Source organism: Buteo buteo, chromosome 7 (genome assembly GCF_964188355.1).
Source record: "Buteo buteo chromosome 7, bButBut1.hap1.1, whole genome shotgun sequence".
NCBI classification, from domain to species: domain Eukaryota; kingdom Metazoa; phylum Chordata; class Aves; order Accipitriformes; family Accipitridae; genus Buteo; species Buteo buteo.
The window spans coordinates 28,210,351-28,229,713 of NC_134177.1; the positions used below are offsets into that span (position 1 = coordinate 28,210,351).

The following is a 19,363-nucleotide window of genomic DNA, read 5'->3' on the forward strand; positions in this document are numbered from 1 at the left end:
TGGCAGGATGACTACCTATCTCTTGAAAGGTCAATGTACAGCTCTCTTGACTGACAGGGAGGCAATTCTGGGTGAATTTTGCCGTTATTCTGGCTTCCTCTTCCCCAAGAGACAATGTGAAGGGGTGATGGCTAGGAGGAAATTAGAGCTTCTTTCAAATTGCAGTTGTACATTTTAGTGTCAAAGGTCACAATTTGATCAAGGACTAGAGCAAGACTAGAGTCAAAGGTAGCAGTTCACTGGCATCGTCCATTCTTCGTCCTTCTCCAGGCCATCCTGTGTAGCTGGAGAGGATTTTGTTACACTAAACACAGTTATTTTTTCAATTTGACAAATTAAGGCAGGTCAAATTAAGGGCGATTTTTATAGTAAGTAGTTGAAACATAATTTATCACTAATTTGGGGGTGCAGCCTTTGATTTAAATGTCTATATCTCAACATTAATGCCTCTGCAAGCTAAAATTGTCTGGAAAATACAGTCTCAAAGATGACACTGCAACCCTTGAGTGGCAGCAAAGTTAAGCTGCAAGCTCTTTAATGTTGCAGGAGATGTTATTTTCCAGAATACAAAAAAACATTTCCCCCCTGTATGGCATGTTTAGCTTTAGAAATCAGCACTGCCATAGGACTGTGTTGCAGGAAAAGAGAGTATATTAACTTGGAAACTGTGGCCTTTGTTTCCATTCTTGCTCAAGCTAACCAGCAAAACCTTTTTTCTTTTTAAGTGCTGAGAATAAATGCATAATGGTTCCAAGCTGTGACTTTGCATGTTGTTAAATCCTGTATTATAGAGCGAAGACTATGTTGTGATATGTGCTCCAGACTGGCTGAGGTTTGAACCCTCCCAGTTGTTTGACTATTGCCCTTGCTCCCCACAGGTTGGACCTGCTTTTGGACTGTGAGCCCTGTGGGCATGATCTGGTATCTTCTGTGGGTTTGTGCTGTCCCTCATCTAGTCTTTGCCTGGCTTGGTCGAGAGCTGTGTCAGGGTCTGAACATCAATCGTGTAACAGCAGAGAGAACATATTTGCGAGGGTCGAGCGTGCTATTAAATTGACAACAGTGGGCTCAGGTTCAGACCTTTGTTATTAACACACTACGTCCACTGTGAACCTAGTGTTTCTGCACAAACCTCACCTAGATCTGGTGGAAATCATTTGGGGTCTTTCTGCCAAGTCCTGCTGGCTTGCCCAGGCAAGGGACTGAACACTTCCCTATCAGGTTTGAAATGGTAGTGGTCTGTGGTTGTGCCCCAGCTGACTGGACTCCTGCTCGAAGGAAATTTGCTGTGCAGCTCAAAGATAAGTATCAGGCCTTCAAAGCGGTATCATGGGTGACACATACATGCTGTGGCATGGTGTAGGTTGAAGGACATGTTTTACTGATACTCTGTTGAACTGCCAGATACAATTCACCTGGTGGTTTCATTGCTCATGAATAACATCGGCAGTACAAACTCATGCTGAATAGGCCTTTCTGCAGCATCACACCATCTGCTGTGACAGTCTCCAGCCAGGCTGATGGGTGAAGTATCAGGATTTAGGACAGAAGAATTAATCACTCCTAATGAATAACTCCATTTACAAATGGTACAGATCGCCAGCCTAGACCCTGGGATTTGACCCTCTTTGTGTAGAGGAGAACCAACATGAAGCCATTGCATTTCTTTTCTTCCATGTGGCAAGGCCACAGGAACATGAAGCACTTTCTGTTCCAGATAAGCACAGGCCACCCCAGCGCTCTGACAGATCCCTTGTCCTGCCAAGAGGTTTCTGGTGTGCCCTGGGGAACACAGACCACACTGGAGCCATCTGGGGTCACACGTAACTGAATGCCAATGATGAAGCTTATGCATGGCCTGGCCTCCAGGCTACTAGATCACAAGTGGTAGGAAACTGAGGCAGCAGCAGCAGCATAGCGGTGACTTTCAGGTTTAGAATTTTTGACTGGCAAAGTCAGACCTGGTTAAGATCCCGTTTTAGACGTCCAAACCCAGTTTTGGCCCTGCCCTGAGATCCTATTTAAATCTTGCTAGACAGCAAGGATGTCAGCTTTCCTCTGCAGTGCCATTTCCCAGTGCCCCAAGCCCTGTGAGCGTATAGTCTGTCCTTGCTTTAGACCCAACTGGAGTGTTGAGAATCATCTCTGGAGGCAGGCAGAGCTTGGCAATTTTTTTGTAAGCTAAGCACTGTCCCAAAGCAGCCATCAAGGCAGGAGATTCCAGGCCAGGCAGGAGCACTGGGACATCAGAGCTTTCCAAGATAAGAGGAGCTGAGATCAAGAGGCACCCCTCAGTCACTCCCTATCATGTTTACCATTTTAGTTGTGGGCATTTTGGTCTGCTTCTCTACCTTCGTAGCCTGGTATTTCCCTGGCTGGTCACGTGTTGTCCTTCCAGAGGTGATGGTGAGAAGAACTACTCCTTTTCTTACTCCTTCACTGCCACAGAAGCTATTGCCCATATCCTGTACCTTTGGCACTTTATTGACCTCAATTCTCCCACTTTCTGCTGGCTGCAGTGCTTTGCTGAAGACTTGCAATGAGTTAGGAGTGTTAGGGCTAAGTATTGCTATGCATTACTTAATATTTCTGCACCAATTTTCCATTTTTCCTTTCTGTAGTGCCCCAGGAAATGTTGGTCACTTTGTGTGAATACAGGTTGCATTTGCTGTTTGCAGGAGGTGACCTCTGTTCCTCTGCCACTGAGGGTGGCTTTACGTACGTGCTGTGAAGGGACAGCTGTCCCAAGCCAGAGGAAAACGAGCATGCACTCGGGCAGCAGTGAAAATGGAGAGATGTCTCCCAACAAGCCTGCTGAGGGGCCAACAGCTTATCCCGCCCAGCATGAGCATGATCTTTAACTCAGTTTGTACAGAGTCTGATGAGAGATGTCTCTGTCTTGTTTTACTAGATTCCCTGGTCGTAGTGGCTGATCGGATTGATGGACCTTACAACGTAGACACCGTAATAGGGACCATTCACATGAGGATCGCTGAAGCAATTTCTAACTTGCAAGAAAACAAAGATTCGATCACAGCCAAGGTAAGAGCATGTGCCAGGGCCTGGCTGAGAATACACCACATGTAACTGCCAGGACCAAATGTTTTTTGTGCTCACTATTCAAGTGAGCTAAAGGCGATGAAGGATGAAGGGGATCAAATGCTCACTCTTTTAATGATAAGAAACCACCCATCTTACACAGGCAAAAACCTTCTCAAGTGTTTCCAAATATTCCTCCTTGCCACATCCAGCCAGCCTCCTTTAGGTACAGACACACAAGGTGGGACTGCATATGCAGTGACTGTGGGAGGCATGGTGCCATTTGCTGTCAGGTGCCTCTGTGTCTGAAGAGTCCTAAAGTATTCTGGCTGAGCTGAGGCATTTACGGAAAGTGCACAGTCCCTAGTGACAGAAGGCAGCTACTTTAACCTGCCCTGGGGGGATGTTCTGCAGTGGAAACACTGGGCTATCAGGTTGTATCTGTGGGGTACAATCTGGCAGTCCATCTGGAGAGTAAAAAACAGGCTCTTCTGATGATCATCTGTCTTGCAAGAAGTATATCATGAATCTGTCTTCTATTGGTCTTCTATTTTTAGTTATCTTTATCCACTTAACCACAATCACCTCTGTAGCTGCAGGTAAGAGAAGCTTTGGGAACAAAAACAGCCCTCCAGGGCTTCTGCTTTTTGCCCAGACATTCCCCAAGTCCTGCAGCTATCCCACAGTTAGGGCAGAGATGCAGATGAAAGAAGCAGGGCAGGTCCTAACTGGGTCTTGGAGAAGGGAAGGGCCAGAAGTATTGCTTAGCCAAGCAGGAATTCACTGGCCCACCTCAAAGCGCTAACAGCAGCATGCATCCATGTACTCGTTTAGGTTTCTTTTCTGACATGAAAGGCCATATTCTTTCTTCCCTTGTTAGGTGAGACTGAGGTTGTCCACATAAAAGCAAGCCCATGATGTGGGAAAACATGGCATCATCTGCAAAGAAAGGTGTTTCCGAGGGGCATATAGTAAATCTGGTAAAATGAAAAGGAGTAAATAGTCTAATTGGTGTTCGACTGGAGCAACCAAACATGTTTGATAAGCTTCTCAGTATGATCTGGTGACCAGGTGAACATGGGAGTCTTTGCTGGTGACACTGGCAGCAGACGTCTAAAGCTGCAAATTGCTACAGCTCTAAGCTCTGGTTTTGAGCATGGCAAAGTGATCAGGTAAAGGATATCATTGTCAAATGAGCTCGGGACTGGCTGAGGCCAGTCCTGAGAGTCTTCTTTCTCAGGGCCAAGGGCAGCAGGCTTTCGAACATTACCAGCCTAGAGCGAGGGCACTGTCTGCCATTTGTGAGAAGAGCCAGAAGTGGCCCTTGGATCCAGTGACACCCTCAATCATGGGTTTTCCTGGGATCTGGGGAAAAACTGGAAAGAAACACTTTTCGTACTGAGCCCTGTGTTTACTGCACCATGGAGCACTCTTGTGCTTCCTTGCACTCCCCCTCGCTCCCTGTCGCTCTCTGATGGATTTTAGGCAGCAGGAGCTATCAAAGGCTGCAAATGTCTATTTGCTGTCAATATGCAGGAAACTATTGATCACCTCAGTCTGCAGGACACATGTTCTCTCCATCAGTAATGGGTGTTGCTCACCTAAAGCCCTCGGGCTGGCAAGAGGATTGCCTTGATACCATGCTGTGCTGGAGCTGCTACAAGAGCCACTGTCCTGGAGACCTCCCAGGGCTTTTACCTCCTGAAAGAGTTGTATCCTGCTAACAACAGTAATAAGCCAATAAGAAAGATACAGCAGTGAAACCAAACTGGTTTTATTTTGGTAGAACCAACTTGAAAATGCTCTACATGCAGTTGTCAAGGAGGGGCTTTTTGCATGAAGCAAAGGAGACAGATGAACAAATTGGTGTGGTGCTGAACTGCCATAGTCGTTGGATCCATCTGGTCAGCAGGACAGTGCATCCCAGGAGGGGGCTTTCTAGGCTGAATGTCCCTCAAACACACCAATGAGACCCACTGTCACCAAAGGGATTCTTGCCTAGATTGGTACTTTGCTGATGGCTGTCAGAATCCACTAGCAAAAGCATTCAGCAGCTGGCACAAGCTACATCAGCAGTGCTCCTGTCTGAGGTCTTGATTTCTCTGCTTTAAGGGGACACTGTGCAAAGTTGAATTTATCGATAGCTTCTGACAGCACCCTGGTAACCACAACAAGCTTGGAGCCATGTTTTCAAATCAGATGGCTTTCTTTGTAAAGGCTGGTATTTTCTGAATCAAACTGACAGTGCAAAGGCCCTCCTGACCTTTGATGCTTCATTAAATCTGGCTGTCTGAGCACTCCTTCCACCTGCCACAGTAAGGCTCAGTTGCCTGAGCACTGGCTATCTGCAGCAGAGGTGTCATTGCCTGGACTGATCATGCAGAGACTGGGAGAAACAGGTGCTTCCAGGGCACCCTTCCTTTCCTCCTAGAGGCAAAGTCTGAGGATCTGTACCTTCAAAGTGCTTCTGCTCTCCTTTGGCTACAAAGCACGCCTGGGCAGGTAGTTAGGATGATGGGAGGTACCTAAAGTTAGGAGGTAAATCAGTTCTGCTTCCTCATTTGCCCCTGAAACATCCAACCTGACAGATATGACACATCTACTGTCTTTGCACTCCCCTGGTTGGAGGAGGCATTCATTTGCTGAGTGTGGGTGCCGATTGTAAGAGTCATTGGGGTAGTCATACCTCGATCTGTTGTCCAAATCAGTGAAGCTCACATGGTCTGCAACCTTGAAGCCCACACCACTGGTGTAATAAGTGTGAGCAACTCCCATCTTGTTCTTCCCAGAATTTTATTTTTCAATCATAATAGGTACAGATAAAATTGCTAGAAATAATTTAATACCAACATTGGTGACTCATCCAAAAACATGTGCTAATTTTGGGTTAGTGCTGAACATTTTGCTTGATAGAGGTATTCAAAACTAGTTACTGTAACACATGTTACCATGTTACTGAAAACATCCTGGCACAAGAGTAACCTGACCAGAAACTAAGCCAGAATCTCAGAGATCTTGCAGGTAGGAAACATAAACATACTTAAGATGAAAAAAAAAAACATAACTGTGGAGAGCTAATTAATTAAAGAAATAGTATCAAAACATGGGACAGAGAGTTTGGTTTATTTTTCAGGTTTTCCAAGGCTGTGGAAATCCCAAAATCAGCACAAAAGGCTCCAGCAGTGATGACAAGAAAAGGAGGGGGAAGGTTGTATTGGAAGCAAAATCTTCTGCGCAAGCACTGGAGATGCTGGTGAGCTTGCCTCCTAAGCTCCCTCTCTGCTGGTGTGCTGGTGCACTGCCTCCCTTGGGAGTCCTGGGAGCCCAGCCTGCGCAGCACTGGGTCCTGTGGGTCGGGTCAGACCACCCCGCAGGTGGCTGAATCGCCTTTGCTGGTGACTCTGAAGATCAGATCAGCGAGTGCTGGCATGACCTAAGCAGATCTGATCTTGCCTTGGCACAAGGTTGGGGTCTAGGTTGCTGATAACCAATTTCTCAGGGATTTGGTGCCAAACTTATCTGAACAGGCTCCTTGCCATTGCTGTCATTCAGCCTCAGGCCATCCAGCCTGGATACTGGGACCAAAAGTCCTCCTCTATGGAGTTTTTGGATTCTGTGGATGGTGAGCTGCGGGATCTGCCACGGTCCCACATTTCAGAGGCTCCTCATTCACAGACACCTGCCTGTACCACCCTGCCAGAGCCCTGCTGGCTTCCACCAAGGCTGCTTCTCAGCATTGCCCTCATGGCCCAAAAGATGATCTTCTCCTGGTTAATCTTATGGTACCAGCACAGTCCTTAGCATGTAACCTTCAGCCTTGGGTGCTTGGGTTGACTGTTGGTCTTTAGGGGAAGGTTGGTGACACATCCCCGTCTGCATAAAAACAGACTTTGTGGTGGTAAAACAACAGAAAAATAGGCAGAATCCTTGTCCTTTCCACAGCCCTGGGGTGCCCCAGAACTTTCCTAGCCCTGAGCATCCTCTTTGTTTACAGGTTTTAGATGCCAAAGGGAACCTGACAACTCTCAAGACTTACTGGATCACCCTGCCCAGCAGCCTATGCAGCAAAAAAGTAATGGCCAGCTCAGCAGCAGACGACAAGTGTTGGAACGGGATGACCAAGGGCAGGTATGGAGAGGGTCAAGGTGCTATCCTGGCACGTTCTGGGGTGAGAGAGGGAGGGTTTGATAAAAGGCACTTAGGCATCACCTCAGCCAGCCCCACTTTTTCAGACTGAGCCAAAAGGCCTGTCCCTGTCCACAGAAATGCTGCATTTCCTGAATGCCTGAATGCTGGTACCTGGGAATGTCAAGCCTGTTGTCGTTTTGCTGTGTGTTGGAGGGTTAAGCATTGAAATGCAGTTGCCATGAAATAACCGTGTAGTTTTGTACTAGCAAAGCAGTTTTGCAATTCCTTGTACACTCAGAAGGCAGAAGGGCTGGATTTACCTCACAAACTCCAGAGCTGTTGCTGAGAATTGCATGTGTGTGTTTCTATCCATACCTGCTCTGAAATGCTGTTACCTCATGAGAGGAGGCACCCAGGTGACATCAAACAACTGCAGAAACACCTCCCACTGATGGCTGACATTTAAAGGATGGCTGTAAGGGGAGATGGGCAGCTGCTGGACATGCACCTTTCTCTGCTCCTCTCCATGGACCTGCTGGGCTGGTCTCTGCCAGCCTGGAGCTGGCACCTTTCGTTCTTCCATATTTCACGTCTTTGCCAGCAGTGCCACAAATCTGCAGGAGCAGACAGGCCAGGGCACTGCGCAGCTCTGTTTGCTGATGGACAGCTCCCAGTTAACTGAAGCTTCCCTGGGGGCCTGTCTGCTCATACTGGGCTGAGGGCATTCAGTCATCCCAGGGTGCCTGTCCCCACAGGGTTTAACCAGGACAGGGATGAAGGTGCTCCTCAGCTTCCCGTATGGACAGAGCTTTTCTGCAGCGGAGTGTCACTGTGGCTCCACAGGTACCAGCTGCAGCAACCCCTCAGCCCCATGCACAGTCTTTCCTGCAGGAAACCCCTCACCATGCTGGGACAGTGATGCTGCAAGGCCACCACCTCCTGCAAGCTGAGGTGGCCTCGGGGCGAGCCCCAGGCTCTGATGGGGTCTGGCCACGGCAGCGTGGCTCGCCCATCTGTAGAGCTGGCTGCCTTGCAGCAAACAGCAGCATATGGAGCCAACACCACTGACTGCAGCTTCTCTGGGGTTCAAAGAGGCTGGGTTATCACTGGTGTCTGTAACAGGGAGAGGTGAGCTTAGCTGGGGGGAGACATCTAAACCTGTCACCTTCCTTCACAGTTACCTGCCTGAAGTGATGGGGGACGGCTTAGCTAATCAGATTAACAACCCGGAGGTAGAGGTGGACATCACCAAGCCAGATATGACCATTCGCCAGCAAATCATGCAGCTAAAGATCATGACAAACCGGCTGGGCAACGCTAACATTGGGAATGATGTGGATTTCCAAGACGCAAGTGAGTTTAGCAGAACCGGTGAGGTCCACGGCAGGCGAGGGGGGCTGAGCAGTCAGCCCTTGGCAGCCTGCATGGGCCTCCATGCGGGCCTTGCAGCTGGGCCCTGACAGCAGAGAGGGGTTGTGGCCACCTGGCTTTTGGCTCAGGGCTGCAGAGGGTCTGTTCGAGTGCAGCCGACTTGCTGTGGGGTGGCTGGAGGATGTGCTGCTCTCAGCACCTTACTGAAACCTCAGGTGCTCCCTGCAGTCCCAGTCCAGCCCTGCTGACAGGGCCACTGCTCCTGTCTGCTCCAGAGGTTTCCAGCTGCTGAAGCAGCGGGTGGTTCAAGTCAGCAGGAGATCAGGTATGGGCTTGCATCCCATAGTGGGGGATGCAGAGAGGAGGAGGTGGCCAGGGCAGGGCTGGTGGCCAGAGCTCCCTGGCGTTGCAGAAAGGGGAAGGCAGGGACATCACCGGTCATAAGGAAGGCAGTCAGGGCTCACCCCATGTTTGTCTCTGCACAGGTGATGACATGAGTGGCTCTGGAAGTGGTGACAGTTGTCCTGACGACGTCTGTGGCAAAAGACTTTCTAAGAGCCCCAGCACCAGGCAGCCAGAAACGCATGCTATTCCTAAGCAGTCTGGACATGGCATCAATGGGGCCAGCAGCAGATCTTTGCCTTCTGCCTTCCTCCTCCTCCTTTCGGTGGCTTTCATTGCCACGCAGCACTTGTGGCGGTAACTCACTAGCACAGCCAGGAAAGAGACTGCGGCCGAGGGCTTCACTTTGCCAAAATCAACCAACCAACCAACCAACCAAAGGACATATTTAATTCACCTTGGCAACAAAAAAAAAAAAAAAAAAGAAAAAAAAAGAGGGAGGAGAAAAACGTTTCAGTTGTTTGCTATTTCTGGCAGTGCTCAAGCTGTTTTCTTCTTTCTTGGTCTTTTCCCCAGTGCTGGGCCCTTCTTTCCGTACCTCATTGTTTTACTTTTGTTATTGCCACAAACTGGCTCTTGAGGCTGAAACAAGCCTTTGCAGAGAGGCCTCCAGGGGGAACCCAGCTGGCCCCTCCAAGGGCAGCTCTTCTGCTGCCTCCCGTGGAATACGCCATTGCCCTGATCTAGTTACCCAGCCGCTGGCCAGAGCGCTGCTTACCATACAGCTGCTGAAAGCAAGACGACGCCAAGAGCAACACCACTTCATAATGCGGAGAGACTGAGATGGTCAGCGCTGCTCAAGTGCTGCATTCAGGGTCTCTTTCAGGTTTTTCCTCTGTACTTCCTAGGCAGGCAGAGATGGCCCTTCACTTCCAGTGGTGTACGTAGGAGTGTGAGCAGGTTTGGTGGGTTGAACTGAAACAGTTTGGCAGTGGCTGTTGGACCCAAAAACGCAGAACTCCCTTTTTCTTTAGAAAGGTCACAAGTGGGTTTCTTGACTAGAGCTCGTAGCTGACAACAATTTGAAATGTAGGTCTCCTACATCTAAGCGACTGGGAATGAGTGTTAGGGGTTGGGGTTTGGGGGTATTTTTTCTTTGCATGCTAGTTGGAAAGCCATTTTTTACCCAAGTGTTAATGGTCCAATTTCTACCTGCAGTGCAGTACCGTCATATGTAACAGAGAGATGAAAATATGCACAGTAGGATTCTCCACCTGACAGACACTTGCGCTGCCTCCTCCTCCTCCTCCTCTCGCCCCAGCCGTGGATGGGAATCTTTTTTTTTTTTTTTTTTTTTTTTTTTGGGAGTGACCCCCCCAGGCAGCAGCCTTAGGGCAGAGAGGGGCTGGTAGTGATTAGCCGTGGGCAGTGTCCCTACCCAGGAGACTGACTCAAGGTAGCACCTACCCGGGGGGGCATGTGAGGACGGGACACGCTTTGTTTGGGATATTTTTTTTCTTTTGGCATTTGTTGCTGTTGCATTGTAGGTTTTGAAGTGAATTCCCGCTTTCCCTGTCCCTTCCCCATCCTCCCATGCACCTTCCCTAACCACTGCAGGGACAGGGTAAGACAGTGGGTCAGACACATGCCAGCAGCTCTGTTTTGGCTCAGGGAAGGGCCAGGCTCACCCTCTGCCGCCCCGTCCCACCACACACCAGCCTCTGGGTCATGCGGGCGGCTGCCCTAAACCCCAAAATGCTTGGTAGGGTGGACTCCATGCCAGGTTAGGAGGCTGGGGGTGGTCGGTGAAAGATATAAATATCCTCACGTAGCTGTAGGAGTGTCTGTGCTTGTAGGGCTGTGTGCTTCGGGGCTTCCAGAAGGCTTCTGTACCTGACAGGTATGACAAGCATCGGCTGGAGATGTAGGTTTAGCAGATGTTACAGGTACAACACAGTCACTGTGACTGGTTGGGCCGAGAGCATGCCCAGGGGTTGGGCTTCATTCATATGGGGTTGGGTTTGAGTTTCAAATGTGTTTGTACTGCAGGCAAGAGGGAGGGCAGAGGTGTATCTAATCTCCTACTTTACTGTTCTGCACAGCAAACGTTTGAGCATTTCTCCTCTGTCCTGCCAGAGGAGACATGTCTTTGGGCTGAGCAAACTTTATGGGGTTGGGGTTTGGCTGTTTACTAAGAAAGGGAGAAAAAAACCATTTGTAAAATTAGCAGTTTCTAGAATGTGCAGTTTAAGAGCAGATGAGAACATGAGCAAGGTAACGCCAAAAGCCGGTGCAGGCGGGTGCGGAGGGAGCTTATTGCCTGCCCTCCCTGGGGCAGGGGTCCCACCTGGGGCCAGGTAACAATGCTGATGGTACCTCAAACTAGGCAGAGATTTTAGGCCAGCTTTGACTTCTTGGCTTCTCCAAGTCACAGTGACTAATGTTACTGACTTGGTATCCTTTCTGCCTTGTACTCACCGCCTTGTAAGGTTAAAACTGATCTAATCTGGTAGGGTTCCAGAAATGAAAGCCAGGATGCTGGACGTTGGCTAAAGGACAGACAATGCCACTAGAACCATCAGAACCCAGGAGTTTATAAATACAAGTCACAGATTTATACAGATTTATTTACTTCTAGAAATATGGCAAGTTCCACATTACTTTTACTGCTCTAAAGAGTTCCTATCTTTTTTGTTTGGGTTTTTTTTTTAACCAGAATCGCCAATACAAATTTAGCCTTCAGTTACAGAAATCCCCACAACCAATCCTGCAGAAACTTTACATCCAAAGCAAAAAAAGAAGGGGGAGGGGGCACTAAAACATTGTACCCTCTTCAAAAAATGGTTGGGTTGGATTGGAGTTTTAACACGTGGATGCCAAGATCAATGTTTTGCTTTGCAGAATGGGAGACTGAAAGGAAAGTCCTTGTCATTTCCATTTCTGTGCAGTTAGCGTTTGCTGTCAGCCTGTTACCCTCACAAGCTTCTTATGGGTTCCAAGGGGAGCACACCTTAAACATGAAACCAAGAATTTACTGATTGTGCAGTTAATATTTTAACAATTTAATAGCCCAAATTATTGGTCTTGTTACAATAATAAAACCTGATAGTCCAAAGTTAATAAGGCAAAGCCTCAAGGATACAGTAGAAACTATTATGTGGGAGAAACCCTTCCTGATGCCTTGCTGGGGTTGAGCTCCCACTTCAGTGTCCCTCTGGGCCCCAAGGGTGACTGCTTCAGTCCTCCTGGAGCCGAGCTGGGGGTCAGACCAGCATCGGCAGCCCGAGGTCTGCACGGACAGGCGAAGGCAGTGCCAGGGGCTCTTCCCCCTCTTTGCCAGGAGGTGCATGATGTTGGGGTTGACGCTTCCTCCCTCCTCAGCCCTGGGTCTGCCTGGGTTTATTTTGTGTACCTTTTCACACGATCCGCCTACACTGCTGCTTTTTGTCAGTTCCTGGTTGTTAAGTTTTTCTGTTCTCTTCGTTGCCCTGAAGTGGTTTCCTCGACCTGCTGCAATTCAGTGGCCGGGGCAGCGCTCGGCCATGCCACCTTCTACTGGGAAGCCAAAACGGCCGAGTTCCCCCAGGTAATTGACTTGGTATCACTCTAAACTAAAGCAAACCTAAAGCAAACCATAGTTACCTGACAGCTAGACAAGCGCTGGCATGGCTCAACAAGCTGAAGTCAGCCCAGGTCCAGACAAGCCCTGAGCCTGCGCTAGGGCTGACACAGAGCCTGAGGCCTTTCAGTGCTTATAAATGACATTTTCTGGGCTACCGCCTGCTCGAAACTGTTGTGACAAACCTCCCCAGCCCCGCAGCAGTGGGGGGCTGAGGGCTGCAGCCATGGCAGGGGCTGGCAGCTGCCGTGGGTTGGTTACGTGAATGGGGAGCTCTGGGGAATGGGGATGGCTGGGGAGGAACGTTTGCTTCGATGTTACCAAGATGGTGATTCATGGTGTTCTGGTTTGAAAAGGCCTTGTACTTCACAGGGATGCAGAGGGGGATGATGGTCTAGGAAAAAATATTAACAAGGACCCCTGTCCCTGAAAAGAGGACAACCAGAAATAGTGGATTTCCAAGTGTCTCTGTCTTTCAGCCTGCTCTTTTGTGCCATAATGTGTATGTTTTAACTAAGGGAGAGGGTCTCAAAAGGCTTTGAGAGCGCAGCTGCTTATCATTTACAAACGACAAACTGCCTGTTGTTTTCCAGCGGGCTTGATAGGGGCTAAGGTATAGCAAAATATCTTAAGTCCACCTTTGCTTTAAACAGATGCATTTTTACCTGCAGGAGTAAGAATTATTTCACTTATTGGCATAGCTGCACAGTTATCTATTTCTTTCTGTTACCAAGGTACTTGTAACTCTCTTGCACTGTTTATCTAAAGTTGAAATATGTTCTTTGAATCCTTGTATAAATAAAAAGGCTGGAGACTTAAATCTGTATTTACAGGTCAGTTTTATTTCTTCTCCATTTAAGCTGAGTTTGGAGTTTTCTTTCTTTTTCCTTGGTAAAGCACAGGTAAAGGCCAGGTTAGGAGTCCTGAGGAGTGGAAGCTTGCTTTCAGCCACAAGGTTTGTAATGGGCTGATGCCAATGTTGGTGCTACAGGTTTGTCTGCATTCAACTCTGTGTAATCTGGAGGAACAACTGCTATGGTTGTGTGGAGGTGATGCATGCCAAAACAAGGCCAACCTGACTTTAGTTATTGAAGCAAATATGCTAAACGTTCTTTCTTATATAGATGTACAAAAAGTCATGGCATAATAGCGCAAGGAATCAGAAATACCCTTGGTATTTGTCATTACAAAGTATTGTGCTAATTATTTACCATGGCCTTGTACTAGTGCAGCTGTTGGTAGTGTTAACAGACAGTGAAGCAGATCGCTGGGCTGTCGCAGTGACATGGATGTTTAATCTCGAGCATGTGCCTGAGACTGAACTGATGCAGCAGAAAGGTTTGTCCTTCAGCTCTGCATATCCAATTCCAGAAGTGGGTGAATGCAGGAGTCAAGGTAATGCGTCGAAAGCTGCTCGTGAAGTGTCTAAGAGAGACTTGATAACTAGAAACTGCTGAGAGTGTATCTATCTGCCTGGAAGCAAATATCACTTAAATTTAATAAATTGAGTGATACCCCTGAGTGAGTAGGTATTTCTTTATTTTCATGTCCTACAGTTACACTTATTCAGGCACCACATGGACAGATTTATATAAATACAGACAAGTGTAGAAATGTTGGTCTTCTCCTAGGCGAAGTTGTTTGCAGACCAGTCACCTTCTTTGCCTCCTCTCTGTCTAATTATGATCTTAAATAATGGCCACTTACGGCTGTGTGTGTATTGAAGCTGTTTGCGAACATTTCTGTTGGTTTGTAAAGCTGCTGAACACCGTGCATTTGCAAATTCACTGCTAAGAAATTGTGGAAGGGGTGAGTGTGATACAAGCTCAGCTCAGCTCCTGCTTCCTTGCAGCCACACACAGCCCTGTTTTCTGGAGAAGGGAGGGCTTTGGGGACCCTAATATCAGCCCTTTACCTATAAGAAGGTCACCAAGAAGATCAAGCCAGGCTTCTTACAGCAGTGCACAGCAAGAAGATGAGAGACAGCTGGCATAACCGGGACTGTTTGCAGCCCCCAGCAAAACCTGGACTGAGGCATCAGACCTTTTCTAGCCAGGGGATGCGACTATTACCCTGCAGTTCAGCCATCTTCTTGCAGAGGAGGCAACTGTCTTCACTGCCAGGAGGTGGCATTTGTGTTTAGCTTATAATTAGTCCTCACGTTAACAATAACTACCCCGTTCCTCTTTCCTCCTTTGTGCAGGGACATGATACAGGGCAGGATGGTAGGAAGGGACAACCTTTCAGGCATGAAGGACCTTCCTCAAGTCAGCTGCAGGCAGGTAGCGAGTAAACATCTGTAGCCTCATAGAGAGGCATCACAGGTGCAGAAGCAGTGACATTGCTGGTGCTAATGTGACAGCCATACTGCTCCTGGCTGGTAGCATGCAGGGGCCGCCTGGACCAGTGCTGGGGTGAGCTGCAGGGAACTGGTAGGCCAGTCTCACCCCAGTAAGTCACACCAGGCACATCCGGCAAATCCCAGAGCAAGCTGCTGGGCTGCTGCCGCCCATACAGATCGGTGGAGAGTTCATCTCACATCACAAGCGATGGCCACGCAAAATAAAGATCACAGTTTTGGTAACAAGAGCAGCCGTGAAGGGAGAACTTGGCACAGTGGGTGCTTCTCAAAGGGCAGAGTCTTCTTGCTGTTGGCCTTATTCTTTTAACAGAATAATCCCTCTAAACAGATTCTGGGCCACCCTAAAGCCAAGTATGACACACGGAAGCAAAGAGCAGGTGCTCAGGAAGGAATGGAAGTGGGCATGGTGGTGTTGGGTTGACGGTTGGACTTGACTATCTTAAAGGTCTTTTCCAACCTAAACGATTCTATGATTCTATGAAAAAAAAGTGAAATACATTTTTCTAATGGTGAGACGTGATATTGCACAGCGGAAACACATCTGAGGAAATTATGTGAATGCTTGTGCATTGCTCGCACAGGAGGGTGAGGGGCTGCACAGAGCAGTCGGCTCATCCCTGGCTCAGTGCCCCTCAGGAACAGCAGCGTCTCCACCCTGACCAGGCACACGCCAGCGCCTGGCCACCACCACTGGCACCTGGGGCGAGGGAGGGGGGTGCCAGGGCAGTGGGGAGCCAGAAGTGCCAGGGGTGCGGCAAAAGCAAGGAAGAGGCTCCCTTGCCCACCAAAACCACTGGGCACAGCCCAGCTGAGCAGCAGCCGTGACCACAGCACCCGGGTCCATACACACCAGTAGCTCAGACATTGGAAGACATGGGGAGAGTTATTACGAAAGGCTGTACTGAATGCCTCACTGCTCAATATATCAGCCCTACATTTAAGATGAAGAAAGGGGACAGCTGAAAACACTTTATCATGAAGCAATGGCAATTTAACTGTGCAAACTACAGCAATCATAGCCTAAACAAACTTGCTCCTTCCTTCACTTGACACTTACAGGAGCAATTTTTCCCAGTAATTTCCACGAGGCAGGTAACGAGTTGAAGTCACCCATTGGGAAAGCAAGGTTGCTGTAGGAAGGCTGCTTGCAGAAAGTGGCTGTGAGCAGTCCCTCCACTGGTGGGAGAGGCTGGGGAAAGCGCTAGTGATGCTTGACCAGAGGGCTGGGCTGCTTCTGCAGCCTTCCCCGTTGTGGGGGCCAGCAGCACCACCAGCAGCCCCAGGGACAGCTGTCCCAGGCACCAGCAGCAAGCTCCCAGCATGTGGTCCTGGGAGACACAGTGAGGTGCTGGCCATGCAAAGCATGGGGAGGACACATGGAGCATCCCCCCCGCCCCCAGCAGACAGGCATCAGGACCTGCCAAGTCAACACAGGGCCCCTGTTGCATCAGCCCCCCCACCCCACAGCACCTCAGCCCCTACCTGCTCTTTGGGGCAGCTCCTCACTACAGCCCCCCCCCACCCCGGCCACTGCCGGCAGCATGGGATGCTCCGCTTTGCCATGGGGAGGGGAGGGCAAGGGGAGGCCAGGCAGTAGCCTAGGAGGCCTCTTGGGGAAGGGCTGAGCTCTCCACAGCTCTTGCCATGGGGAAGCACCCCACCAGCAGGAGATGGGCACGGATGGACTTCTGGGACATGGGCTGGGGGGGCCCATGGTGCTGACCGCCACCAGCCAAGGTAAGGCTGTCCGCAGCCATTGCAGGAGCGTGGCCATAACCCGCCATCGCTGCGTCACAGTGCCAGGACACCCCTGCAAGTTTCCCCTGCAGCCGAGCACCACGAGGGCAAGACCTGGTGCTGCACTGCTCTTCATGATGTCTCCAGTCAGGCTGGGGGCAGCCATGACCCTCCATCTGCCACCACAGCACCAGTCGCGGTGAGCTGAAGAGCTGGGTGCTGGTGGGTGCAGAGCATGACCTGGCTTTTGCTTGCTTCCCAGTGAGAGCTGCCATCTGGGACACTGTGGCTACCTGTCTTCAACAGCAGCTTCTGCTGCACAAGGTAGACTCGCACCCTCCACCCCCTCTCTGCCCTGGGGGGCTCAGGACTTGCTTCTGGGCCAGGGACTGCCATTACTCTTCCCCTCCCTGGGAAGCAGGGACCTCATCCCAGGACTCCCAGCCAAGGGAGAAATAAGCCTTGCACAGGTGTGGTCCATATCCCAGTCACTGGAAACCCCTTGGGTGCCCTGGGTCTGAGGATCCTGCTTCTGCCCTGGATCCAGCACAGCTTTTATGGAGAGCGCAAGGACTCCACAGCTCCTCGCCAAAGTGCTGGTGGGGCACCTTTGGCACTTTCCCTCCAGTCAGTCCTCACTTCTCTGCCCTTCTGTTTCCTCTGCTTGCAGGGCATCTGAATTCCCACCCTCAGCTCCTTCGACACCATTCCTGAATGAGTCCAGGTTGGGAACCGTGATGTGACTCTGAAGCGAACTCTCTTCCGCCTGGCCAGGAACATCGCTGACATCCACTGATGACAAAGCATATATGCCAGGTAGGACCTCCAAGTAAAACCTTGCTGTCCTGGCCACTGTGGAGTGGGGGGTGGGGGGAGTGAGGGGGCGGCGCGGGGCAGGCTGCCCAGCTGCATGGACAGGGTGACAGGACATCTTGTATCCCTCCCCCCCAGGTTGGAGAGTAGCTCACGCTTCTCAAAAACAAACCACCTGCCGTGGAGCAGGTCCAAAAATGGACCCTTTGTGTGCAGTGGGTGCAAAAGCCAACACGCCTGAAAAACTGCCCAGAGGGAGGCAGGGTCCTGGGACCTTCTCCAGCACTGGCTCCAGCCACAAGTCAGAGCCGTGTCACCTGTAGTGACCCAAGAGCCTTAGGGCTGTTGGCACTCAACTGCAGCCTGCTGACAGGCAGCTGCAATAACGGACCCCTGTCCTTCTCGTGGTTTTCCAGGTGGCAAAGTACTGGAACCCCTGTGGTACACACAGATAGCTGTGGCCACCTTTGTGTCTTCAAAGAGAGTGGTGGGGCATACCCGGGACACCATGTCCCTCTTTTCCTGCTGCATTGGGAAGGGAAAGACCATTGTGTTCATCCTGAGGACGTAGGCATGCTCCTCACTGGAGACACACAAGTGCAAATGAAATACTACCATGACTTTCTGGAAACAATGACTGGGAAGGACACCCCGAAACAAGCTCTGTTGAGGATAAGCAATTTGGTTTTCCTCCACTGCTCCTCACCCTTTGAAATATCACCGCAGCAATCCCGCCAGCACCACTTGTTCTTGGCTGACCATGACCTGAGAAGGCCCTTGGGGCTCTGAGTGGGACCTCCAGTCCCACAAGCTCTCACTCTGCCAGGCTCTTGTGACATTCATCACCTTGGACATGCTGGGGATGCCCCAAAGCCCGAGCTTCCAGCTTGGCAAGAACCAGCCCCTGCTCAAGCGTCCTGATTGCTGCCCTCACAAAAAGCCAGGCACTTTATAATGTGTCATCATGTCTTTGCTGGGCAGCACCTGCTTGTTAGAAGGATGGCCTCGTGGTGGTGGGAGGCCAGCTGCCTTGGTAAACACAGAGGCCATCTCCCCAGCATTGCCTCCTCCAGCCCTGTGCTCCGCTGCTGCGGGTCCCAGGGATGCTGGACTCCGTGATACCGTGCGCAGCAGCTGCGGCTTCCCTGACCTACTCTAGCTGCGTCATCATCTTTCCAGTGTGTGTGTGTGCCCGTAGCCCTCAGCTGACCCAGCTGGCAGCTGCCAGGGCTTGCCTGTCCACACAGATGCTGGGGACTGCTGCCTTCAAAGCAGTTGTTCTCAGTGCCCTCTTTGGCTGCTCTTGCTCCTCACAACTATGAGTGGCATCATGTGGGGCCCGCAGGAGTGGGGCTTTTGGCTGTGTCCCTGGCACGCAGGCATGCCATTAGGCATAGCTCACGGGCCATGCAGAGGAATTCAGGCAACACTGACTTACCATTAGGGCCAGTGCTGTTCTGCTGGGTAACACCGTTTCCCAGGACAGTCCTGGGGTCTGGTGTGCTCTGCTCTGCAATGGTCTTCATGGCACAGCCAAAATGGCTCTGTGAGCAGATGAGGGTTGCAAGCTGCAAAGGGACCGTGCTGCCGCAAGTCATGCCCATCTCTTCTCCTTCCACCCAGGTTTGAACTGGAGCATGTCCATAAACCACCACCCACGCAATTCCACAAGGGCCCAAAAAAGCCCTCCAGTGAGGGCACACAGAAGAAAGAAGCGCTTTTGCCACCTCGTAGGTAGGAAAAGGAAGGTAAGGAAGGCAGCAGCTGGCTCCTCTCCACAGGGCAAGGAACCAATGTGTGCTCGTACAATCAGGAAAATCCCTGGCAGTCATCGCAGAAAGGTTCCTCATCTGATCTGCAGCATCATGGCCTGGGAATAAAGGTGCGCCATGGAAATGCAGAGCTAGATGAGAGCCAGGGCCAGGGAGAGCCCAAAAATCCTGGAAATCATG

The 19,363-nt window shown here is 50.3% G+C and overlaps 1 protein-coding gene across 3 annotated transcripts in view; it reads left to right on the forward strand.

Annotated features, from left to right (window-relative positions):
- GPC1 (glypican 1) overlaps positions 1-19,363 on the forward strand; it is a 241,722-nt gene that overhangs the window by 219,637 nt on the left and 2,722 nt on the right. The window contains exons 5-9 of one of the 3 annotated variants that reach the window (XR_012651003.1): positions 2,912-3,042; positions 6,173-6,292; positions 7,034-7,167; positions 17,269-17,414; positions 19,035-19,309. Coding sequence is in view for 1 of the 3 variants with exons in the window: in XM_075031985.1 (XP_074888086.1) it covers positions 2,912-3,042; positions 6,173-6,292; positions 7,034-7,167; positions 8,345-8,520; positions 9,024-9,241 (779 nt within the window). In the remaining 2 variants the exon portion in view is untranslated. Of the gene's footprint in view, positions 1-2,911; positions 3,043-6,172; positions 6,293-7,033; positions 7,168-8,344; positions 8,521-9,023; positions 12,303-17,268; positions 17,415-19,034; positions 19,310-19,363 lie in introns of those variants that run through there. The other 2 variants (XM_075031985.1, XR_012651004.1) reach the window with 2 other exon arrangements.